Genomic DNA, 24,635 nt, shown 5'->3' on the forward strand with positions numbered 1-24,635 from the left:
AATCCGATACCAAGTAGTTACAGGGTCATACATTAGTCATAGTTTAAGTTCTCATGTGTCCAGGGACATATTTCCTGAGTTTATGAATATAATATGAATTTTAAAAGATTTTGTGACGCTAAAAAATTATTGATGTAATCATAGTAGTATCGACTGTATATACTCTTGTACTTGGTATCATTACAGTGTATGTCAGGTGTAGATGCACCCATGGCATTTGTTTACATCAGGGGTGTCAAACTCATTTTAGATCGGGGGCCACATGGAGAAAAATCTACTCCCAAGTGGGCCGGATTGGTAAAATCACGGCACGATACCTTAAAAATAAAGACAACTTCAGATTGTTTCCTTTATTTAAGAATAGAATAAATTGTACAAATCATAATGTTTTTTGTTTTTTTTTACACTTATATGTTTTGGTTAAAAGTATTCTATCTTTATTTGTCATTATTTATATTTTCTGAATAAATTATGTGATATCGTTCATCAGTCAACTCATTGGTGTTGATTTTCAATCTATCTGTCACGGCGCGGTCTCGAACCCACATTTAACTCGGCATCCAGTTCTTCCAGCTCCAATGTTGGCAGCATGCCAGGACACGCCCCTGCTCGCGCTGGGCACTTCACGCCCACGCAACGACGAAGCTGCAGGCAATCTGCAATCTGCACACCTGAAGCTCATCAAGACAGCAGCATAAAGACCAGTGGACCCTTGGAGCCTACGCCGGAACATCGTTAACTCTTCGCAGTGAGCATCCCGTCTCTGGCTTTCCTCCCGTGTACTTGCTCTTCCTGCCCTCCTTGTTTTCCCGCGTCTCATGTCCTTTGTGCTTCCCGCAGTACCTTCCCTGTTCCGTGGGCTCGAGTTGTGCATCTCGACCTCCCTCCGGACTTTGGACTGCCTTCCCCGATACTCGACCCCCGCTTGGACACGAACCTTGTTGCTTCTCTCCAGCCCCCGACCACTCACCTGCCCACGGACACCCTCTTTGCCTCACCCCTCTGGACTGATGAAGGATCCATCCAACATGCACTCACAACACCCCTTGGTAACATTTACATTGTTAAATTTACACATCGTCCTGCACCAAACACATAGAGTAGCATACACCTCCCACACACTCATCAAGGGCTGCAATAAACCTGTAAACCTGATCTTCCTCATGGAGTCGTCTCCTTCCCCTCACGTACGTAACAATACGTTCCTGCCAAACATGTCGGAACCAGACGACACCGGCAGACCCTGTTCTGCTCCCCAGTCCCGGTCCCCCAGGACACTGAACCTCGATGTCATGTGTGCTGTCCTGAGCGAGCACCAGGCCCATTTTGAGACATTGGAGGACAGCTTGGAGAAAGCTTTCACCAAGCTGCATGCCAAAGTTGACGACCTGAGCCCCAGACAGGCTCACGAACCGGTGACTAGTCACAGTGCTACGTCTGCCCCGGTACCTAGAGACGCTACCCATTACCGGGAACCCAAGATTTCTAGTCCCAAACCCTTTGAAGGTGACTTTGAACTCTGTAGAGGATTTTTGGTGCAGCGCTACTTAATTTTTCTGCACCAACCCTCGCGTTATTCTCCTGATGGTGCAAAGATTGCATTTAGTTTTTCTTTACTTGCCGGACCTGCTCTCAAGTGGGCCACTGCTGCATTGGACAAGTCAGTCGGCCTGGGCACCGACTACGCGGCTTTCCGGGCCGAGTTCTTGACCGCTTTTGACCATCCCAAGGATGGGGGGGATGCAACAGGACGCCTGCACACCATCCAGCAGGGGGCCCGCTCTGTGGCTGCTTACACCCTCGAGTTCCGCACTATGGCTGCGGACAGCGGTTGGAACGACAGGGCCCTTCAGAGTGCGTTTCGTCTGGGACTCTCGGAGGAAATTAGGGACGGTCTGTTGAGGGACAGACCTACTTCCTGTAGGGACGTCATCGACTTGGCTCTCAGGTACTACCAGAGACTGTTGGAACGGGCTACCGAGAGGGCTTATGGGGCCGTCAGGAGACCTCCAGCAGCGCAAGTCCACCCTACCTTCCTGACCTACGGGGAACAACCTTCACCGTTGCCAGGACTGATGACAGCGCCCGTACCCATGCAAGTGGGAAGAACCCACCTGGCGGTGGAGGAGAGGGAGAGGAGGTATAGGCAGCGTCTCTGCCTCTACTGTGGTCTGGCGGGACACTTTATCGGCAACTGTCCGAAAAACATTTTGACAGACTTTTTGAGTGCTGTGTGTAATGTTCTATATTCTCAATGGAACATTTAAAGTTTGGTGTTGTTTACTGCCATCATATTGCAGCCTACATGTATCTCTTATGTATGGCTGCCATCTACTGGTCACACTTATCATTACACCATGTACCAAATAAAATTGCTCCGAGGTCGGTTAACACATCCAGAATTATGCCGTACAGTAGCCGCACCGGGTTATAAGGCACACTGTCGATTTGTGATAAAATGAAAGGACTTTAAAGGCCTACTGAAATGAAATGTTCTTATTTAAACAGAGATAGCAGGTCCATTCTATGTGTCATACTTGATCATTTCGCGATATTGCCATATTTTTGCTGAAAGGATTTAGTAGAGAACATCGACGATAAAGTTCGCAACTTTTGGTCGCTGATAAAAAAGCCTTGCCTGTACCGGAAGTAGCGTGACGTCACAGGTTGTGGAGCGCCTCACATCTGCACATTGTTACCAATCATGGCCACCAGCAGCGAGAGCGATTCGGACCGAGAAAGCGACGATTACCCCATTAATTTGAGCGTGGATGAAAGATTTGTGGATGAGGGAAGTGAGAGTGAAGGATTAGAGGGCAGTGGAAGCGATTCAGATATGGAAGATGCTGTGAGAGGCGGGTGGGACCTGATATTCAGCTGGGAATGACTAAAACAGTAAATAAACACAAGACATATATATACTCTATTAGCCACAACACAACCAGGCTTATATTTAATATGCCACAAAATAATCCGCATAACAAACACCTCCCACTCCCGTCCATATAACCCACCAATACAACTCAAACACCCGCACACCACACTCAATCCCACAGCCCAAAGTACCGTTCACCTCCGTAAAGTTCATACAGCACATATATTTCCCTAAAGTTACGTACGTGACATGCACATAGCGGCACGCACGTACGGGCAAGCGATCAAATGTTTGGAAGCCAAAGCTGCGTACTCACGGTACCGCGTATCCAACTCAAAGTCCTCCTGGTTGTGTTGCTGCAGCCGGCCGTTAATACACCACTTCCCACCTACAGCTTTCTTCTTTGCTGTCTCCATTGTTCATTAAACAAATTGCAAAAGATTCACCAACACAGATGTCCAGAATACTGTGGAATTTTGCGATGAAAACAGACGACTTAATAGCACAATGGTGTCCCAATATGTCCGCTACAATCCGTGACGTCACGCGCAAACGTCATCATACCGAGACGTTTTCAGCAGAATATTTTGCGGGAAATTTAAAATTGCACTTTACTAATCGAACCCGTATTGGCATGTGTTGCAATGTTAAGATTTCATCATTGGTATATAAACTATCAGACTGCGTGGTCGGTAGTAGTGGCTTTCAGTAGGCCTTTAAGTGCTCCTTATAGTCCGAAAAGTACGGTAAATGGCATCACCGTCCTCCAGCAAAATAAAGAATGATTTTCTTAAAAACTAGTTTTACTTGGATCAGTGCCTACTGTGTTTGGCAATGGACAGTGAGTTACATAGTTTGTTGATACGTTCGCAATGTCTATCATAGCGTACCTTGTAGCCTTGAGCCTCTATTTGCGCCTCTTTAGCCCCACCCTGGTGGTGCTTGGGCGCTTTTTCAAATATATATGAAAAGATGACCAATGAGAAGAGGATAATGCACGGAAATCAAACTTCAACTGTATCATTTTAATGTGATATATTTTCACCTTTTCAAAAGGCTGCTGTTTTAGTTTTATAATCACATGCTAAGCTTTGTTGCACTCTGTTGCCCATATAAGGGGCGTTACACCTTTCCTGCTGTTCAGCTCCCAGACGTAGTCAAGAAACACATGGGAGACGTTCCCCGCAGGGCCGATGCTTTCGTTGGGGGTAACATCTTCCCTTTATCCGGCAATGGATCTCCTAGGCTCAGCTTTGGGGTCGGACACATTCTGCTACTGCTACTAGCTCTCCTCCCTCGCTCACTCACTCACCCAACATACTGCCACTCTTATAGGAACACACACGCATACGCTACTCTCATAACAGGGGGAAAGAGAAACAGATTGTATTGTATTATTGAAAAATGAAGAGGACTGCATTTTATTTCCATGGGGAAGTCTGAAATTATAGGAAGGCCGTTTTCTATTCGGGCTCCGGTACTCTGGAATGCCCTACCGGTAACAGTTAGAGATGCTACCTCAGTTGTATACTCTAGCCTTTAAATAGACCCCTTTTTAGACCAGTTGATCTGCTGTCTCTCGATTCTTCTCTGCCCCCCTCTCCTGCGTGGAGAGGTTATCAGGTGACCACGGATCAGCTTCCACGGATGAGGCTCTAGCTGTTCAAAGTCAGGACCCGGGGTGGACTACTCATCTGTGCATCAGTTGGGGACGTCCCTGCGCTGATGACGTGTCTCCACTCAAGATGAACCCCTGCTGGCCCCACTATGGACTGGACTTTCACATGAAGTCAAGACCCGGGGAGACTACACCTTATGTATCAGTCGGTGACGTCTATGCGCCCCAACGTGTCTCCATGCAAGATGATCCCCTGCTGGCCCCACTATGTACTGGACTCTCACATTATTAACTGTATCCACTCTGCATCCATTGCACCAATCGCCCGGTCCCCTCCAAGGTTTGTCATTACACTCAATGGGTTGAGTTTTTTCTTGCCCTGATTTGGGATCTGATGTCCTTGTGGCTTGTGCAGCCTTTTGAGACGTTTGTGATCATGGGCTATACAAATGAACTTTGATTGATATTATGCATGATCTATTTTGTTGTTTGATAGAAGTTAAAGCACCATCGTACAGCAGAGTAGTTACATGGTGTGTCATTCACTCCAGGGAAAATAACCATTTAATCATGAATACTCAATATATATTTGTAGCCTACGTAGTCATTTTGATAGTAGGCTAATACAGACACATCATGTTATGCCTTTATTATAAGACTTACATAGGGCTTTTAATTTTTTGCAGCTCCAGACAGATGTTTTTCTTGTTTTTGTTTTTTTTGTCCAATATGGGTCTTTCGACAATTTCGGTTTGCCGACCCCTGGTTTCGGACATAGCATTAGAACAGTGGTTCTTAACCTGGGTTCGATCGAACCCTAGGGGTTCGGTGAGTCGGGCTCAGGGGTTTGGCGGAGGTCAAGACACACCCGACTCATCGTGTAAATAAAAACTTCTCCTTATTACGGATACGGCAACAGCAGAAGTCACACTGATTTGTGTAATTTGTTGTGAGTTTATGCACTGTGTTGGTTTTGTTCTTTGAACAAGGTGATGTTCATGCACGGTTCAGTTTGTGCACCAGTAATAAAACATGGTAACACTTTAGTATGGGGAACATATTCACCATTAATTAGTTGCTTATTAACATGCAAATTAGTAACATATTGGCTCTTAACTAGTCATTATTAAGTACTTATTAATGCTTTAAACGGCATGGCCTTATTATAACCCTAACCCTCTAACCCTAACCAAATAACTCTAAATTAAGTCTTTGTTATTTAGAATATGTTCCCTTAGTGTCAAAAAAACTCTAAATTAGGTCTTTGTTACTTACAATATGTTCCCCTAGTGTCCAAAAAACTCTAAATTAAGTTCCCCATACTAAAGTGTTACCAAAAACATATAACTTTGTCTTGAATTTGAAAAAAAAAAAGATTTAATTTTTCACTAAAGAAGGGTTCGGTGAATACGCATATGAAACTGGTGGGGTTCGGTACCTCCAACAAGGTTAAGAACCACTGCATTAGAAAGTTAGACTCGGTAGAAGTTTACTTTAGCCGGCGTGTACAGTTCCAACCTGTACGTCAGCCAGGTTTCCTTCCTCACTTTTGTCCGCCCCATTTTGGCCTCCTTCCTTGGTGCCGACAACAAACCGAAGTGAGCCGCCAATCCCGCAATACCATCTGGGATGTTGTGTTGTGGTGGAAGTCACTCAAAGCAGATGGCTTGTTGCGGTCACCGATGCCCATAGTGCACAATGAAAGCAAGAACGCTAAAGAACCACAAATCATTTCTGCCGGGCAGAGGAGAATGCTTACTGAGCGTGAGTTCAAAACGAACTGAAAGGGAGAAAAAAATGGCTTGAAAATAGGTCTGCGGAACAAAATCTGTGCACATTTTTCCCCAAAGAACCACCGTTACATGTTACATAGACCACAATGAAGTATTTTAAATGTAGAACACAGATCATGATATGACCCTTTTAATATTACAGACTTCTACTGGGCATGTGTATTGGTTTTGCTATTGCATTTACGACAATAATCTCTGTGTGTCAGCATAATGGACAATCACTAAATCTGATTTTGTTGGCATAATAAGAGATTATTTATCATTTATTTATCATTATGCCAAAAAGGGGGAATTTTCTGAGTATTGTAGCATCTATACATTTAAATACACTCGACAGTGTGACAATATGTCACATTCACGTCTGGTTGTGTTTCCTTAGTTTGTGTTTATTTCCTGTCAGCGCTCTTACTTTAGTTCCACTTCCTGCATGTCCCCCTGAGCACTCGTTTCCCTCACCTGTCCCCGATTGGCAGCCTGATTGGCACACCTGGTTGCAGTTGCCAATCAGGCTGCTATTTATGCATATTTATACCCGCTTGGTCTCTATGATGGACAAGCTCTGTGGCTTGAGTGCTGCACGGATTGGTTCTTCGGCTCCCTCCCACCCATTCCTGTCTGTTCCAGGGGATGGCGGCCAGAGTCGGCAGGACCCGAGACCCCCCAGGTCCCTCCCCGATCCCTCAGCCTTTCTTGGAACATCTGGGATCCGTCCCCTGAGGTCAGCTGTGCGACAGGGGAAGCACAGCTCTCACCTCTCCCAGTGAGGCAAGTTCAGACGACGACAGCCCAGCCGCCTGCTACTCCAGCTCTGGAGACATCAACCTCGTCTCCGGCGAGCCGTCCTACGGTGCCGTCGTCTTCATCTCCGGCTGGCTGTGCCACGGGCCCATCGTCGGTGCTTGTCCTATGCCAACTCCAGCTTACCTGCCAAACAAGCAGCCATCAGACGGCCACACGCCACCTCCTCATCAGCCGAAAGAGTGGCCGCTCCGTGGTTGCCCGCCTCGCCAGGCGCAGCGGCGTTTAACGCGTCGCCGCGACCTGACTCTCCCTCGCTGGCTGCGGGGACACAAGGCTTGGCAACCCCCTGCCAACTCCTCCCTCCACCCTCTCGTGACTTTTGAACCTTGTTTTTTGGGGGGGGGACGTTAGAATATACTGTGATGATCAGTCACATTCATGTCCGGGTGTGTTTCCTTAGTTTGTGTTTATTTATGTTACAAGAAGGGTGCATGGTGATGCGCGGATTATTCTTCCAAGGTTCCGACGGAACGACAGGAAACATGCTTGCAGGTAAGGGTATGATTTATTCATCATAAATCATGAAGGAACACCACAAACGCAAGAAAACACACAAAACGAGCGTGCCAGGAAGCTAACGGAATAGCTACACAGGGAAAGCTAAGGCGGAATTTAGCGCAAGAAACACAAGGAACAGACGTAATGTGTTGCATGACAGCAAGCAAAAGCACTGGGTTGAGTGAGGCGGAACAGGTGAGCGTCCCGAACACTAATCAGAGGCAGGTGAAAACAATCAGCACCCATGACAACCAAGAAGCACAAAACAAGGGTGCTGAAACAGAACTTAAACCACAAGTGAATCAAAACCTAAATAAACGTAAAAAACTATGATCTGGGCAACGGATCATAACAATTTCCTGTCAGCGCTCTTATTTTAGTTCCACTTCCTGCTTGTCTCCCTGAGCGTTCGTTTCCCTCACCTGTCCCTGATTGGCAGCCTGGCACACCTGGTTGCCGTTGCCAATAAGGCTACTATTTATGCCTGTCTCGTCCTCCAGTCAGATGACTTGCTTTCCTGTGTTCCCTGTTCCTTTTTGACATTAAAGTCATATCTACCTGCTCTTCGCCTACCATTCAAGACCAACAGAACCTGACAGACAGAGTTTTAAACTCAAAACTGTTTGATTAAGATGGCCACAAGCTGTTTGCCTCTTCGGCCTTCCGGCTGGCCACTCTGTCCTTAATCGGAAACTTTTCTGTTGTGAGAACCTAACGAATCCGTCATGGCTGTTCCTAAACTCTGTACAGTACTGTAAGAATGCTGCCGTATCTTTTCATCTGAAAGCCAAACTCAAGGAAGACCTTGCCTCAGATATTAATATTAACATAATAATTTGAGTTAGCAACACATCTTATAGTTTAATTAGTTGCAAAAATTCCTTAAATCGATGGATGGTGCGACTCAAATCTAACAAAGGCCTTGGACTGACCCACATCAAACTGTTTCCTGAACTCGCCCCCACCAAGGACTGGTTTGGCCATGCATGATCCCCCAGGACCCAATGAACTTTCTGCTCTATGGACTAAAGTCATGAATGGAGACCAGTGCTGTGACATTTACCTGTGACCTGTTTTGAATAAATCTTGTTCAATTGTTTAGCACAGGGGTCGGTAACCCAAAATGTTGAAAGAGCCATATTGGACCAAAAATACAAAAAACGAATCTGTCTGGAGCCGCAAAAAGTCAAAAGCCTTATGTAACTGTTATAATGAAGGCAACGCATTAAGTGTCTCAGAGGGTGAGATAACTCCTGGAAATGACTGGCTTAAAACTGCCAAAGGTATAGATGTGTGTGCCCAAGTTAAAGGAAAGGACAGGCTGTCTTCTTCTAATGGATTTATTAATAATAATAATAATAATAATAATAATGGATTAGATTTTATATCGCGCTTTTCTATTGTTAGATACTCAAGGCGCTCACAGAAAAGTGGGAACCCATCATTCATTCACACCTGGTGGTGGTAAGCTACATTTGTAGCCACAGCTGCCCTGGGGTAGACTTGATGGAAGCGAGGCTGCCAGTTTGCGCCTACGGCCCCTCCGACCACCACCTATCATTCATTCACCAGTGTGAGCGGCACCCGGGGCAAGGGTGAAGTGTCCTGCCCAAGGACACAACGGCAGCGATTTGGATGTCAAGAGGCGGGGAGCGAACCTGCAACCCTCAGGTTTCTAGCACGGCCACTCTACCCACTACGCCATGCCGCCCCAAGTTATTGCGATGTTTGCAAGCTGGGTAACGTTTGCTAGGGTCTGGAACAACATGGTAACTTTTGCTGTGGTCTGGAATAACATGGCACACAATCAGAAATGCAGCCAATATTACATACAGATAATGTGTCATGAGACATGCAAATATAAATTAAATGAAATTAACTCAAATATACCTACAAATGCGGCATAATGACGCAATATGTACACACTATGTGGGATCCATACTTGCCAACCCTCCCGAATTTCTCTGGAGACTCCCGAAATTCAGCGCCTCTCCCGAAAACCTCCCGGGACAAATATTCTCCCGAAAATCTCCCGATTTTCAGCCGGAGCTGGAGGCCACGCCCCCTCCAGCTCCATGCGGACCTGAGTGAGGACAGCCTTTTTTCACGTCCGCTTTCCCACGATATAAACAGCGTGCCTGCCCAATCACGTTATTCCTTACGAGGCGTCCGGCATACCGCCAATTAGCATGGTGCAGATGGAGAAGATCTTCTCGGCGTCCGTGTTCGCGCACTCGTTGCCAAAGCCAACGCTGGTCAGGCTGCTGAGGGCGGCGATGTACGAGCTGCGCACCGACGGGCCGCCGACCGTGTTGTTGACGGAGGGCATCTCCAGGCGTTTGCCCAGCTCATGGAGCCATCTTTGGGGAAGAGACGGGAGGACAACAGGGTGACAAGAACTAAATCATCCAGACTAGAGATAAATTGTATTATTATGTTATCTTACCTAAAAATAAATATATTTATTAATTTAAAAAAATAAATAAATCAATTTTTACTATATTTTGCTAAAAACATCAAAATTAATTGTATTTTTATTTGTATTTTTTCTGACTCCTTATTACATCAGAGGATGGCATTGTGGCTTCTGCAGCCCTTTGAGACACTTGTGATTTAGGGCTATATAAATAAACATTGATTGATTGACAGCTAGCCTAAATAGCATGTTAGCATGGATTATTAGCACTAGTCAATAACATCAACAAAGTTCACCTTTGTGCATTCACGCACAGCATACAACGTTTGGTGGACAAAATGAGACAAAGAAGGAGTGGCATAAAACGCGTCTTTCTGTGGCAGCGTCGGAGAAAGTTGTACACGTAAACCAACTATGGTGTGTTCAAGGACCGCCAAAATTAGTAGGACAAAACAACGCTGGCCAAATACTGTCATCAGTGAAGCATAAGCACAAACACATTAAACAGTGGGCTTTCTGACAATTAGGAAGGTTTGTGTCATGTTTGTCCTCCTACAGAAACATTATTAAAACAAGAAATATATCTTTATGCATTTTTGAAAAAGCTCCGGGGAGCCACGAGGGAGGTGCTAAAGAGAGAGCCCCGGGTTGCAAAGGACCAGGGGCCTCATGAAAACACAAAGCTAATGATCAAGACAGCAAAAGAGCAGAACTTCTTGCTGTACTTTATTCCACTATTGTTGCAAGATATTCCACACTTTTATGCATGACTTTTTAACATGAGTATACTTTGCACACAGAGACAATCAAGGGGCTTGTTTTGGAAGCTCTTAAAACGGGGGAGGCGGGTGTTAATTGTTCATATGTCTCCATGTGCACATCAATCAGTCTGAGGACTAATATGTTGCGCTTTTTTATTTTTATTTAAACAGTTACCCAACATCACCTCTGTGTGTCGCCAAAGTATCCTTAGCATGTAGAAATGTAAGTAAACAAACAAAGGCTCCTAATTTAGCTGCTGACATATGCAGTAACATATTGTGGCATTTATCATTCTATTATTTTGTCAACATTATTAAGGACAAGTGGTAGAAAATCAATCAATCAATCAATCAATGTTTATTTATATAGCCCTAAATCACAAGTGTCTCAAAGGGCTGTACAAGCCACAACGACATCCTCGGTACAGAGCCCACATACGGGCAAGGAAAAACTCACCCCAGTGGGACGTGGGTGAATGACTATGAGAAACCTTGGAGAGGACCGCATATGTGGGTAACCCCCCCCCCCGCCCCCCCACCCCCCCTCTAGGGGAGACCGAAAGCAATGGATGTCGAGTGGGTCTGACATAACATTGTGAAAGTCCAGTCCACAGTGGATCCAACACATCAGCGAGAGTCCAGTCCACAGCGGGGCCAACAGGAAACCATCCCGAGCGGAGACGGGTCAGCAGCGCAGAGATGTCCCCAACCGATGCACAGGCTAGTGGTCCACCCGGGGTCCCGACTCTGGACAGCCAGCACTTCATCCATGGCCACCGGACCTATGCAACTCCCCCTCGCAAGGGACAGGGGAGAAGAGGAGAGAAGAAAAGAAACGGCAGATCAACTGGTCTAAAAAAGGGGGGTCTATTTAAAGGCTAGATTATACAAATGAGTTTTAAGATGGGACTTAAATGCTTCTACTGAGGTAGCATCTCTAACTGTTACCGGGAGGGCATTCCAGAGTACTGGAGCCCGAATAGAAAACGCTCTATAGCCCGCAGACTTTTTTTTGGCTCTGGGAATCACTAATAAGCCGGAGTTCTTTGAACGCAGATTTCTTGTCGGGACATATGGTACAATACAATCGGCGAGATAGGCTGGAGCTAAACCGTGTAGTATTTTATACGTAAGTAGTAAAACCTTAAAGTCGCATCTTAAGTGCACAGGAAGCCAGTGCAGGTGAGCCAGTATAGGCGTAATATGATCAAACTTTCTTGTTTTTGTCAAAAGCCTTGCAGCCGCATTTTGTACCAACTGTAATCTTTTAATGCTAGACATAGGGAGACCCGAAAATAATACGTTACAGTAATCGAGACGAGACGTAACGAACGCATGAATAATGATCTCAGCGTCGCTAGTGGACAAGATGGAACGAATTTTAGCGATATTACGGAGATGAAAGAAGGCCGTTTTAGTAACACTCTTAATGTGTGACTCAAACGAGAGAGTTGGGTCGAAGATAATACCCAGATTCAATGAATTATTAATCTACTTGTTCATTTACTGTTAATATCTGCCTACTTTCTCTTTTAACATGTTCTATCTACACTTATGTTAAAATGTAATAATCACTTATTCTTCTCTTGTTTGGATACTTTACATTAGTTTTGGACGATACCACAAATTTGGGTATCAATCCGATACCAAGTAGTTACAGGATCATACATTGGTCATATTCAAAGTCCTCATGTGTCCAGGGACATATTTCCTGAGTTTATAAACATAATATACATTTCAAAAAACGAAAGAAGATGTTGTGATGCCAAAAAATATCGACAATTTCATAGTAGTATCGACTAGATACACGCCTGTACTTGGTATCATTACAGTGGATGTCAGGTGTAGATCCACCAATGGCGTTTGTTTACATTGTGACGCCGGTGAGCTAGGGTGTGTAGTGAAGCATGTTTAGCTATTCCTCGTCCTGCAGGGATGATACTTGTAAGAAACGTACTTTATTTGTTGCCATGGAGACGAGGATTAGTGATTTAGAAGTAGCTAGAACACTGCCGATTGCAGATGGACTTTAGCTAGCTAGCCATGTCTTAAAGCACCTCTTCCAGAGAGTGTTTCAGTGTTATAACTTCACCTTTATCATTAGTTTTTAGGCCAAAATATGTCCGTTCTCCCTTTTCTGTCTACACACTGTGTCTGCTTGTACAAACCCCGTTTCCATATGAGTTGGGAAATTGTGTTAGATGTAAATATAAACTGAATACAATGATTTGCAAATCCTTTTCAACCCATATTCAATTGAATGCACGACAAAGAAAAGATATTTGATGTTCAAACTCATAAACTTTATATTTTTTTTGCAAATAATAATTAACTTAGAAATTGGCTGCAACACGTGCCAAAGTAGTTGGGAAAGGGCATGTTCACCACTGTGTTACATGGCCTTTCCTTTTAACAACACTCAGTAAACATTTGGGAACTGAGGAGACACATTTTTTAAGCTTCTCGGGTGGAATTATTTCCCATTCTTGCTTGATGTACAGCTTAAGTTGTTCAACAGTCCGGGGGTCTCCGTTGTGGTATTTTAGGCTTCATAATGCGCCACACATTTTCAATGGGAGACAGGTCTGGACTACAGGCAGGCCAGTCTAGTACCCGCACTCTTTTACTACGAAGCCACGCTGTTGTAACACGTGGCTTGGCATTGTCTTGCTGAAATAAGCAGGGGCGTCCATGGTAACGTTGCTTGGATGGCAACATATGTTGCTCCAAAACCTGTATGTACCTTTCAGCACTAATGGCGCCTTCACAGATATGTAAGTTACCCATGTCTTGGGCACTAAAACACCCCCATACCATCACAGATGCTGGCTTTTCAACTTTGCGCCTAGAACAATCCGGATGGTTCTTTTCCTCATTGTTCCGGATGAAAACGACATCCACAGTTTCCAAAAACAAATTAAAATGTGGACTCGACTTTGCATCAATCCATCTTAGGCGAGCTCAGGCCCAGCGAAGCCGGCGGCGTTTCTGGGTGTTGTTGATAAACGGCTTTGGCTTTGCATAGTAGAGATTTAACTTGCACTTACAGATGTAGCAACGAACTGTAGTTACTGACAGTGGTTTTCTGAAGTGTCCCTGAGCCCATGTGGTGATATCGTTGACACACTGATGTCGCTTGTTGATGCAGTACCGCCTGAGGGATCTAAGGTCACAAGCTTAGGCGCTTACGTGCAGTGATTTCTCCAGATTCTCTGAAACTTTTGAGGATATTACGGACTGTAGATGGTGAAATCCCTAAATTCCTTGCAATAGCTCATTGAGAAATGTTGTTCTTTAACTGTTCGACAATTTGCTCACGCATTTGTTGACAAAGTGGTGACCCTCACCCCATCCTTGTTTGTGAATGACTGAGCATTTCATGGAATCTACTTTTATACCCAATCATGGCACCCACCTGTTCCCAATTAGCCTGATCACCTGTGGGATGTTCCAAATAAGTGTTTGACGAGCATTCCTCAACTTCTCAGTCTTTTTTGCCACTTGTGCCAGCTTTTTTGAAACATGTTGCAGGTATCCTTTTTTTATTTACGATTTACACAACACCCCTGCTTTATAGTTAATCAGTTTGTTAAGTTACGTTGTGGAACATATGAAACAAAGAAGTCAAACAATTTACTAATATGATCTAGTTTATGAAACTGTTGAAACTCAAAGTGTTGACAAAGTCCAAGGAAGAAGGATCCAAACACAAACACACAAACACATGCTAACGCATTACAAATCTGGCATCAAAAATGTATAGTTTATTCTATTTTCACCAACAACAACAAATATTTATAAATGTATATATAGTATATATATATATATATATATATATATATATATATATATATATATATATATATATATATATATATATATATATATATATATATATATATATATATATATATACATATATATATATATATATATATATATATATATATATATATATATATATATATATATATATATATATATATACATATATATATATATATATATATATATATATATATATATATATATATATATATATATATATATATATATATATATATATATATATATATATCAACAGTTGTGGGGGAACAAAAATGACAGGTAACTCGCCCTGCCCCATACCCCCATGTCACTATATTTCAAATGAAATGGGAGCCATTTTTAAGCTCGTGGGATTTCCAATAAGGGTGTCAGGTTCAAACACTGATGACATTTATTAAACAGACAAGAAGCAAGGAATCCTGCAGAGACAGAGTTCAATTTAGCTCATGAGGAGAACGCATGGAGCTGCACACTTAGTCACAGTCTCGCCCTACGCTCTAAGGTACAGCTCCCGCGTCCCTCTATTTATTCAGGAGTTCCCTAGTCAACATCACTGAGGCCGCCTCTAAAAGGAGTGGTCACATATATCATGCAAACCAAGTCCAGTACGCACAATACGTGACAGAATGTGCTGGGGGGCTTTGTGATTTCGCCTTGTCTCTGCTTCGTCTGCGTGCTGTCGTCTTATCTTCGTTGAGGTCCTTGAAGTCCTTGGCTGTTAGCGGGCTAAAACAAAGATAACATCTGCGGCTGAGGCCACCCCTCAGACAAGAAGTTTTGTCCTTGCACAGATAGGAAAAATACAGCTTGAGCACAATAGCTAATAACTATAGCAATGGACTTTAAGCATACTAAAGTTGTGTGATAATATATATACATGATTATTCTAACAAAGGCTGATGGGTCACTTTTTCATTGGAGGGGGGCAGTCTTCATAAATGTTGTGGAGTCAAATTTTGACAGAACATATATAGTTATGCCTACATTTGCTCTCGCAGTCCCGAATTTGCCACTTTCCCCGTCTCCCCACGAGGACGCACTTTTTACCACTTTTCGCAGGTGGTGTCACCGTCATCCAGTTTGTGTATTTTAGCGTCTCTCCGTCGAGCCAATTCCACAATCCTTTGCTGTCTCTGTTGTTGAGTCCTGAAAAAAAAAGAGAAAAAAAAAAAAAGTTTCTAAGTACTTCTGGGCCTTTGGTAGCTATTGTTTATTTTTAGCGCACCTATCCAGAACGGTCTCCGTTCACCGAAATCCCACAACCAGTCCATGGCGCGCTTTGATAAAACACTCGCCAGGGTGCCCTTAAATCTGTAAATTAATCAAATAATGTTGAGATTAATTGCAACTGTCAATCCATCCAGTTTTTACCGTTTGTCCAAATTGTCTTTGCCACTCATCTGAGCAGGCTTCATCAGTTCATGGTATCAAACTTAATTAGGGTAGTCTGAGAGGACTGTGCTGGATCCAACATATATATCCTCTAATGCCACAACATGCCCCCAGGAGAACGGTTTTTCATATGAAGTGAATAATTGACTCCTGTTCAACATATGGTGAATGTTTATATTCAACTTGGGAGAAAGCGAACCACCAGGTTTAAGTAAATAATGGTGGAGTCCATAATGAATTAACGAGCTTTAGTTGGCGTTCGCATAAGAAACTGGGTTAACTCTCTCACGAGAAGATGCAATAAATTCAGACTTCGGAATGCAAAAGTGATAGCTCTATCCTGGAGGAGAGACCATACTTGCCTCCCGATTTTCCCGGGAGACTCCCGAATTTCAGTGCCCCTCCCGAAGATCTCCTGGGGCAACCATTCTCCTGAATTTCTCCCGATTTCCAGCTGGACAACAATATTGGGGGCGTGCCTTAAAGGCATTGCCTTTAGCGTCCTCTACAACCTGTCGTCACGTCCGCTTTTCCTCCATACAAACAGCGTGCCGGCCCAGTCTCATAATATATGCGGATTTTACACACACATAAGTGAATGCAAGGCATACTTGATCAACATCCATACAGGTCACACTGAGGGCAGCCGTATAAACAACTTTAACACTGTTACAAATATGCGCCACACTGTGAACCCACACCAAACAAGAATGACAAACACATTTCGAGAGAACATCCGCACCGTAACACAACATAAACACAACAGAACAAATACCCAGAACACCTTGCAGCACTAACTCTTCCGGGACGCTACAATATACACCCCCCGCTACCTCCTACCCCTCACCCCCCATCTCCCGAATTCGGAGGTCTCAAGGTTGGCAAGTATGGGAGAGACTCCTTGTCTATCTTCACGTTAACTTCTGATTTACAACATGTAGAGGTTGTTTTCCGGTCACTTACACACGAACATCTCCTTACATGGTCAGGTTGTACTCTCCTGAATTAACATACACCCAGACATAGAAAGAAGGAATATAAGATTGTGAGTCGGCTCCTCAAGTTAGGAGTGCCTCATTTGTTTTTGGACTTGACCTCCTCCTGGTACTGCAGTCCTGTATAATGACGCTCGCTTGTAATACAGCAACTTTTGGTTGAGTAAAGCGTCTTCGACGTCTCTTTTGATCCAGCCGCACTGCCGTGTCACCCTTATGTCCGGACGAGGACGACAAGACCAGAAATACCTATTGTGGTGATCAACGGCGGTTGTTAAAATACAATGGAACGAGGCCTCTGCCAGCACAACAACAGTCAATTGTGCTGACACCCTTGTTATTCTTCCATTGAGTTGTAATAATGACCAAGGGTGCACTTGAAACCACGGCTGGCTCGTGTTCATTTGGCTAAATGATTGAATCTTTAAGGAAAGAACAGTATTGTATGTGGGCATAGGTGGTGTCATTACCCTCCCCTGTTTTGACATGGTTTCTCAATCATGCTCTTCCTCACCATCAGTTTGCTCTGCTCAGTGATTGATTAGTTGTCCAAAATTCAGTGCATTTGTCACTGCACTGGACAGCATACACCGGATTGGTTGTCTGTGTATTGGCATATGCGCACAAACCCCCCACCCCACGCCTTCACCATCGCTTGATTCCCCTGAGTAGTGCTTATACAGCAGTAGCCGCCCTCCGTAACTCCCACTCCCTCCTCTCTGTTGCAAGTTTTGTTGATTCTACGTAACATGTTTTTGTGTGCTATGGCTATGAGTTTTTTTCCCCTTGGCCTCAGTTTGTACCTCCCCTCCCTTTGACTACCGCCACCCACCCCCTCCTCAGCGTTTACCCTTTTCTTACCTTTTTTTTGTAAGGGGCTTCCGGAAGTTGGCAGACCCGTCAGCGATCCTATTTCTGTTTCCCTGTAATGTTTGTCTGAACTTGAAGGGTATTGTGCTGAAAATCTCAAGTTTCCCTCGGGAATTAATAAAGTTCTTCTGATTCTGACTGGGGGTGCACCAGCCTTTATCTCAGGGTCTTACCAGGTTTGAAGTTTACCAGCATGTTGTGTTGGTTAAAATGTGTTCAAAGTGTCTCAGATGCACCTCAGAAATGACAATTTCACCCTTTTCTCTTTCATCCACCTTGCCATTGTTCCTTCTGTAACTAGATGCACTTTTTACAAAGAACCAAACAAAGCTGGGGTAACCACAGGTATTGAGGACCTCCCTCCGTTTCTTGTGCCCCTTGGCCTGTGGGCTGTTGGGAAAAAGATCAACTCTATGGCGGGCCGTGCGTTTTCCACATAGGCCTTCAGGGATGTCCTACTATGTATGCTTCCAGGGTCGGTCGACCTTGTCTCACCAGATCTAGTTTCTCTTTAAATACCCGTCTTGAAAATGGCCTTGCAAATACGTATTTGCCACCTAATCAACCTTTTGCTCACCTTCTTAGTGGGTTAAAAAAGTGCGTACCGGCGATTTCTCTGCTAACCGGGTATGTCTCTCGTGCCACTTCCTGCTTTCGGAATTCACAGCTTATGATTGGATACTCACTTGGGAGTGACAAGTACGTATCCAATCAGAGTCGTTTTTGGCTACCGTCAACTACTCGTTATCTGATTGGTTATCGCAACTTTTTATCAACTGAATGTCCTCTGTTTGTTTACACTGCACAGCCGCCGCTAATGTTGGAGTAAGGGGGAGTATTCGGACCGAGCCTAATACCTTATATCCAGCGTCATCCTTTAAGACTAAAGGTGTCCTATCTAAGTCTGGGTGCATTAACTGATGAAGCCTGCGTGGATGAGAGACAAAACTCTTTCTAAGTCAATCCAAACATTCCATTTGCGATTGATTCAATACCCTTAGAATACAATGACTGGATGAGTGATAATATTTAAATGCATGTTGCGATGAAGTGGCAACTTGTCCAGAGTGTACACCGCCTTCAGCCCGATTGCAGCTGAGATAAAGTTAAAGTTAAAGTACCAATGATTGCCACACAAAAATTATTCTCTGGGCTCCAGCACCCCCCGCGACCCGAAAGAGACAAGCGGTAGAAAATGGCTGGATGGATGACGAAACCAAAATATTTTTAGCAAATTTGTACGTACTTACCTCACTTTACAGTTGTGACTCGCAGTGCTCCATGAGGTTTTGTGCTTCCTGTCCAGGACGTAGCAGTGACCATTGTGGAAAGTCCAACCTCGAGGACAAATACGGGTTTTTCTTTTCTGTTTTGGGAACAGATGGACAGATTCAATGACAATTGTGCAGCAAATATGTCATACCACTTGTGTATCGTATTGGTCAATTCAGGGAGTCTCTACATACAGTAGTATCAGGTCTTTCGATTGCTTTTAAGGTGTGTCAGTCTTGTCTTAAAAATTGGATTTTTTTACAGTTAGTTAGTTAGTTAGTTAGTTAGTTACTAATCCCTGAACTTCAACTGACACGGTTCTGAAGCCCTGCCAATAACATACTTCAAAAATTATGGGTGGATATTGATTAAACTTTTAGAAAATGTCAGAAATGGGTTAAGGAAAAGTGATTCTGGATTGTAATTTTGGGGGTGATGAAGAAAAAAATGCATTGTTGCTAGCATTACCAAATCTCACTTGCTAGGATAAAACACATCTACTTCTACAGGATGAAAAATCAAGCCTGGCTTTCTATATAAGGTAACACCTGATCGTGGTAGGGGAGTTTGCGTGTCCCAATAATCTGAGGAGTTTTCGGGGTATTTATGCCCCTGATTGGGTCTCACAAGACAGACACATGCTAGGTTAGGGACCAGACAAAGAGTTGTTTAAAAGACCCCTATAATGAGACACAAACATGGACACAGGTTTCCCTTGCTCGCATGCGGCTTAGTGAGTCCCCCTTCTGGAACCAGGCCTGCAGGTGTGGCTCAATGTTGAGTACCTGGTTGCCAAAGAGTCAACTTGGGTCACCCCTCCAATGGGCTCACCAACCATAGGAGGGGCCAAAGAAGTCGGGTGCATTGAAAGTAGGGTGACAGTCAAAAGTAGAGACGTTCGTTCGATCCTCGGCTGTAGAGGTTAGATCTCGGGACTCAGAATACCACCTCTGGGGGGAAGTAGCATGAGCTGGTTCTCGAGGTCCGCTCCATGGATGACCGGTGTCAGAACTTGGTCCGCAATGATGGAAGTAAATCATACCCATTTCCAATGACGGTTGGACTTCGTCAGGGTTGCTCTTTGTCACCAATTCTGTTCATAACTTTTTTGGACATAATTTCTGAGGAGAGTCAGAGCATTGAGAGGATTCAGTTTTGTGGCTGCAGGATTGCGTCTCTTATTTGAAGATGTGGTTCTGCTGGCTTGGAGTGGTGGAGTGCCATCTTTAGGTTGAGGATAGATACTGCCCCAAGGGGAGGAGTTCAAGTGAGAGAGGAATGAGAGAGGAACGGATAGACAGAAGATTGACTGGCGAATCGGTGCACAGTCGGCACTCATGCAAACTCCTTTCGTGGTGAGGGATTGAGGGAGGTAGAGGGAGCTGACCTGAAAGGCAAAGCTCGCAATCTACATTCCTACTCTCAGATATGGTCATGAGCTTTGAGTAGAGACAATGTCACGGGTACAAGCGGACAAAATTACTTTCTGCTGTAGGGTAGCGGAGCTCTCCCTTAGAGATAGAGTGAGAAGGTCTGTCATTCTGTAAGAACACGGAGCAAAGCATTGCTCCTCCAGATGGAAAGATGAGATCGCTCAGGTATCTGGTCAGGTATCTCAGGTATCTGGTCATGATGCCCCCTGGATGACTCCAACACCGAGGACGGCCCAAGACATTTTGGACAGACTATATCTCTCAACTGGCCTGGAAATGACTCAGTATCCCTTAGGAGGAGCAGAACAAAGTAGCCGGGGAGAGTCAAGTCTATGCTTGGGCCGCAGACCCCCTATGACCTGGAACCTACTACCTCAACCGACACGTATTTTGAGATACAAGCTGTCTCTCTGCTTTTCGTTATTAATAACTTGCGAGCATAAATTTAAGTAACGAGCCTGCAGGGCGTAGTAAAGTAAAACCCTGGAAGAGTCGGGCAAAAGCATCTGGTTTTCTTTGCTATCATGAGCTTATAGGCGGGACGGCGTGGCACAGTTGGGAGAGTGGCCGTGCCAGCAACCTGAGGCTTCCTGGTTCAATCCCCAGCTTCTACCAACCTAGTCACGTCCGTTGTGTTCTTGAGCAAGACACTTCACCCTTGCTCCTGATAGGTTGTGGCTAGTGGCATGGCATCTCTCGCCATTAGTGTGTGAATGTGTGTGTGAATGGGTGAATGTGGAAATAGTGTCAAGCACTTTGAGTACCTTGAAGGTAGAGAAGTGCTTTACAAGTATAACTCATTTGCCATTTACCATTTAACTAAAACAGCAGAACAAGAAAATAGAACCGGGAAGCGAAATCACCAGCAGGAGGCACAACCGGGCAGACATAAAATACTTTTTTCAAGCAATCATGTACGATTTCTGAGAACATTTGATTTCACTCACCCGTCCATTGGTAACTTGAGTTTTTCCAGGTTTGGCGAGGGGGTTTTGAGGTCCACGCTTGTCCAACCTGCTAAGAAGACGGACCTTTGCTTTCCTTCTTTTTGTTGTCAGCAAGGCATTATTTTCCACTTGGATATTACCATTCTGAAAATAAAGAACAGACTTTACAACTTGAAAAACTAATACTTTCTAGGAAGACTTACCGATTTGCCATCAACTCTGACGTCCTTTTTGGAAAGGTCCATTTTAGGCTTTGAGTTGCAGCCTTCATTGGTATTGCGGACCGATTCTGCACCAAGGGATGCAGACTGAACATATTTAGGACCATGAACATCTTTTCCCCTGATTCTGTCCTGGTTGCCTGTACAAAAATCTGGGGTGTTATGGGTTTGTATTAAAAAAAATAATCAGAATATGCATCCAAATACTTAAAAAACATATTTTGTTGACCTTTTTTTGAGTCATTAATGGTAACGTGAGCTTTATTGATGCGGCCAATAATGGCGCTCTCTGGTTGAACCAGTAGAACTTCAAATATTTCATCCGCTTCTTCAAGTTGATCCTGAAGGAGTTCGATTTTCCATATCTTTCTAGAGACCCCTTAATGAGACAGACCAGAACAAATCTATTAACTTAAGGTTTACAAAGGTAATCCCCTCTCTCCCATCCACCGGTCCGACCCCATTTCCGCCCGGTCCGACCCACCCACCAAAGTTCAGACTAAGAACAATGGAACCCAGCATAACTGCCATCTGCCACCATCCCCCAAATCCAGGGTCTAGCCTACTGTACCTGGGTCAAACTGCACTAGAGAAGAAGTACTTAAGAGAAAATCCATCCCTGCCGTTGCAGTCACCTCCTTCACCTGTTAGAAGGAAACAATGGAAAATGAAAAGGTATCATTCTTATTTTGATTAACTAATGTTAGAATAACTGTTTCTAAGTTATCACAAAAACTTTGTGTTACATTGAGTGAGAAGCAAAAGCTGTCTTTGAACCTACCAAGAGTAAGGCTCGTAAAACTCCACTGTGTAGGGGGTAAGCAACATAAAGGTGTTCCTGTTTCTTTCATGTATTGTAAAGAAACAGAAATATATTGTCTGACCCAAGAACTACAACAGCGAAAAGGAAGCAGGACCAGAATCCCCTCCAGGCGACCTCTTTTTGAACTGTTTTACAGACCTCTTTTTGAACTGTTTAACAAACCTCTTTTTGAACTGTTTTACGGACCTCTTTTTTGAACTGACCTTTTCTGTGAACTGTTTACGACCTTTTCTGTGAACTGTTTACGACCTTTGTCCTTTAGAAACAGCTATGGCCATGTGGTAAGGGAAGGTCCAAATAAAAGAAGGAGGCGTGCAATCTTTTGCCAGAGCGTGGGTCGACACGTTTCTCCTCAATTGAGCAAATTTAATTTTGTCTCTATTTAATTCTTTTCTTCTTGTCTTGTTTAATAGATGTCATCAGTGTTTGAACCTGACAACTAATGTCATTTAATATCAACATTTTATTACAGCTGTTGTCTTGACTAAAAGATATACAGTAGAACAATACAAATAAAGGTTAGTAGAAGGTTAATATTTAGATTTAATCAAATGTAACCTAATTTTAGCGAATTACATATAGCCATACTTGCCAACCTTGAGACCTCCAATATCGGGAGGTGGCCAGGTGGGGGGCGTGGTTGGGGCGGGGCGTGGTTAAGGGTGTGGTTAAGAGGAGAGTATATTTACAGTTAGAATTCACCAACTCAAGTATTTCATATATATATATATATATATATATGTATGAAATACTTGACTTTCAGTGAATTCTAGCTATATATATATGTATATATATTTATTTTATTATACATATAAATAAAATAAATACTTGAATGAATTTCAGTGTTCCGGGGGCTATCCAGTAGATGGCAGTATTGTCCTGTTTAACTTCTCCTCCGTTCATGACTCGGCCACCGTGTTCAATGGAGAAGTCTGTTTTACAAAATGTACAGGCAACATAATTACATACCCCTTCCCCTTCGAACTGTCCTGGATGAACTGAAATTCTTGTTTCCATTCGTTTTGGAACTTGCAAGCGTATTTCTTCATCTTGCTCGTCGACGGCGTCGCCATGTCTGTAACTTCCTCGTTCTTCTGCTTTGTCTCCTTGTTGTGTGCGCAGTTGTGCACTCTACTCTCTAAAAGCCGTAGATGTTATGACGTCATTGGGCAGGCAAGCTGTTTATATTGTGGGAAAGCGGACGTGAGAACAGGCTGTCCCCACTCAGGTCCACATTGAGCTGGAGGGGGCGTGGCCTCCAGCTCCGGCTGAATACTGGGAGTTTGTCGGGAGAAAATTTCTGCCGGGAGGTTATCGGGAGAGGCGCTGAATACCGGGAGTCTCCCGCTAAAAACGGGAGGGTTGGCAAGTATGCATATAGCTAAACTGAACATTTACATTTAAATGTAACATTGCCTTCTTCCGTCTTTGAGCGCGTAATGACGTAAAGTACACTTTTACATAACGCACACAACTCACACACACGCAAATGAGCTTTGTGTGTTGGCAGCTAATTCTACTGTTGCAATTTGGCAAAGATTAGCTGCTCATGTTGATAATCGAATGTTTGGCCCATTGCTTCCAATGATTCACGCCCACCCCCACTCTCCACCGTGACTATAAATACAAAACCCAAAACCATTGCAGTTGGCACGTTGTGTAAATCGTAAATAAAAACAGAATACAATGATTTGCAAATCCTTTTCAACTTATATTCAATTGAATAGACTGCAAAGAGATTAAATGTTCAAACTGAGAAACTTGGGTTTTTTTTGCAAATAATTATTAACTTCTCCTCTCTGAGCTGCCACCTTACCGTGGTAGAGGAGTTTGCGTGTCCCAATGATCCTAGGAGCTATGTTGTCCGGGGGCTTCCATGCCCCCTGGTAGGGTCTCCAAAGACAAACAGGTCCTAGGTGAGGGATCAGACAAAGAGCAGCTCGAAGACTTCTATGGAAATACAAGAACCGAGACTCAGATTTCCCTCGCCCGGACGCGGGTCACCGGGGCCCCCCTCTGGAGCCAGGCCCGGAGTTGGGGCACGACGGCAAGCGCCTGGTGGCCGGGCCTGTCCCCATGGGGCCCGGCCGGG

The 24,635-nt window shown here is 44.1% G+C and overlaps 1 protein-coding gene across 1 annotated transcript in view; it reads right to left on the reverse strand.

Moving 5' to 3' along the window:
* Window positions 1–14,856: 14,856 nt before the first annotated feature.
* The window catches only part of frem1a (Fras1 related extracellular matrix 1a), a 68,388-nt gene continuing 58,609 nt past the window's right edge, over window positions 14,857–24,635 (reverse strand). The window contains exons 28-34 of the mRNA XM_062064428.1: window positions 22,292–22,364; window positions 21,950–22,099; window positions 21,703–21,860; window positions 21,500–21,643; window positions 19,098–19,213; window positions 15,816–15,901; window positions 14,857–15,736 (exon numbers count right to left, since the gene is read on the reverse strand). Of these exons, the coding sequence (XP_061920412.1) occupies window positions 15,540–15,736; window positions 15,816–15,901; window positions 19,098–19,213; window positions 21,500–21,643; window positions 21,703–21,860; window positions 21,950–22,099; window positions 22,292–22,364 (924 nt within the window). The 3' untranslated portion in view covers window positions 14,857–15,539. The remainder of the gene's footprint in view (window positions 15,737–15,815; window positions 15,902–19,097; window positions 19,214–21,499; window positions 21,644–21,702; window positions 21,861–21,949; window positions 22,100–22,291; window positions 22,365–24,635) is intronic.

Source organism: Entelurus aequoreus, linkage group LG12 (genome assembly GCF_033978785.1).
Source record: "Entelurus aequoreus isolate RoL-2023_Sb linkage group LG12, RoL_Eaeq_v1.1, whole genome shotgun sequence".
Lineage (NCBI taxonomy): Eukaryota > Metazoa > Chordata > Actinopteri > Syngnathiformes > Syngnathidae > Entelurus > Entelurus aequoreus.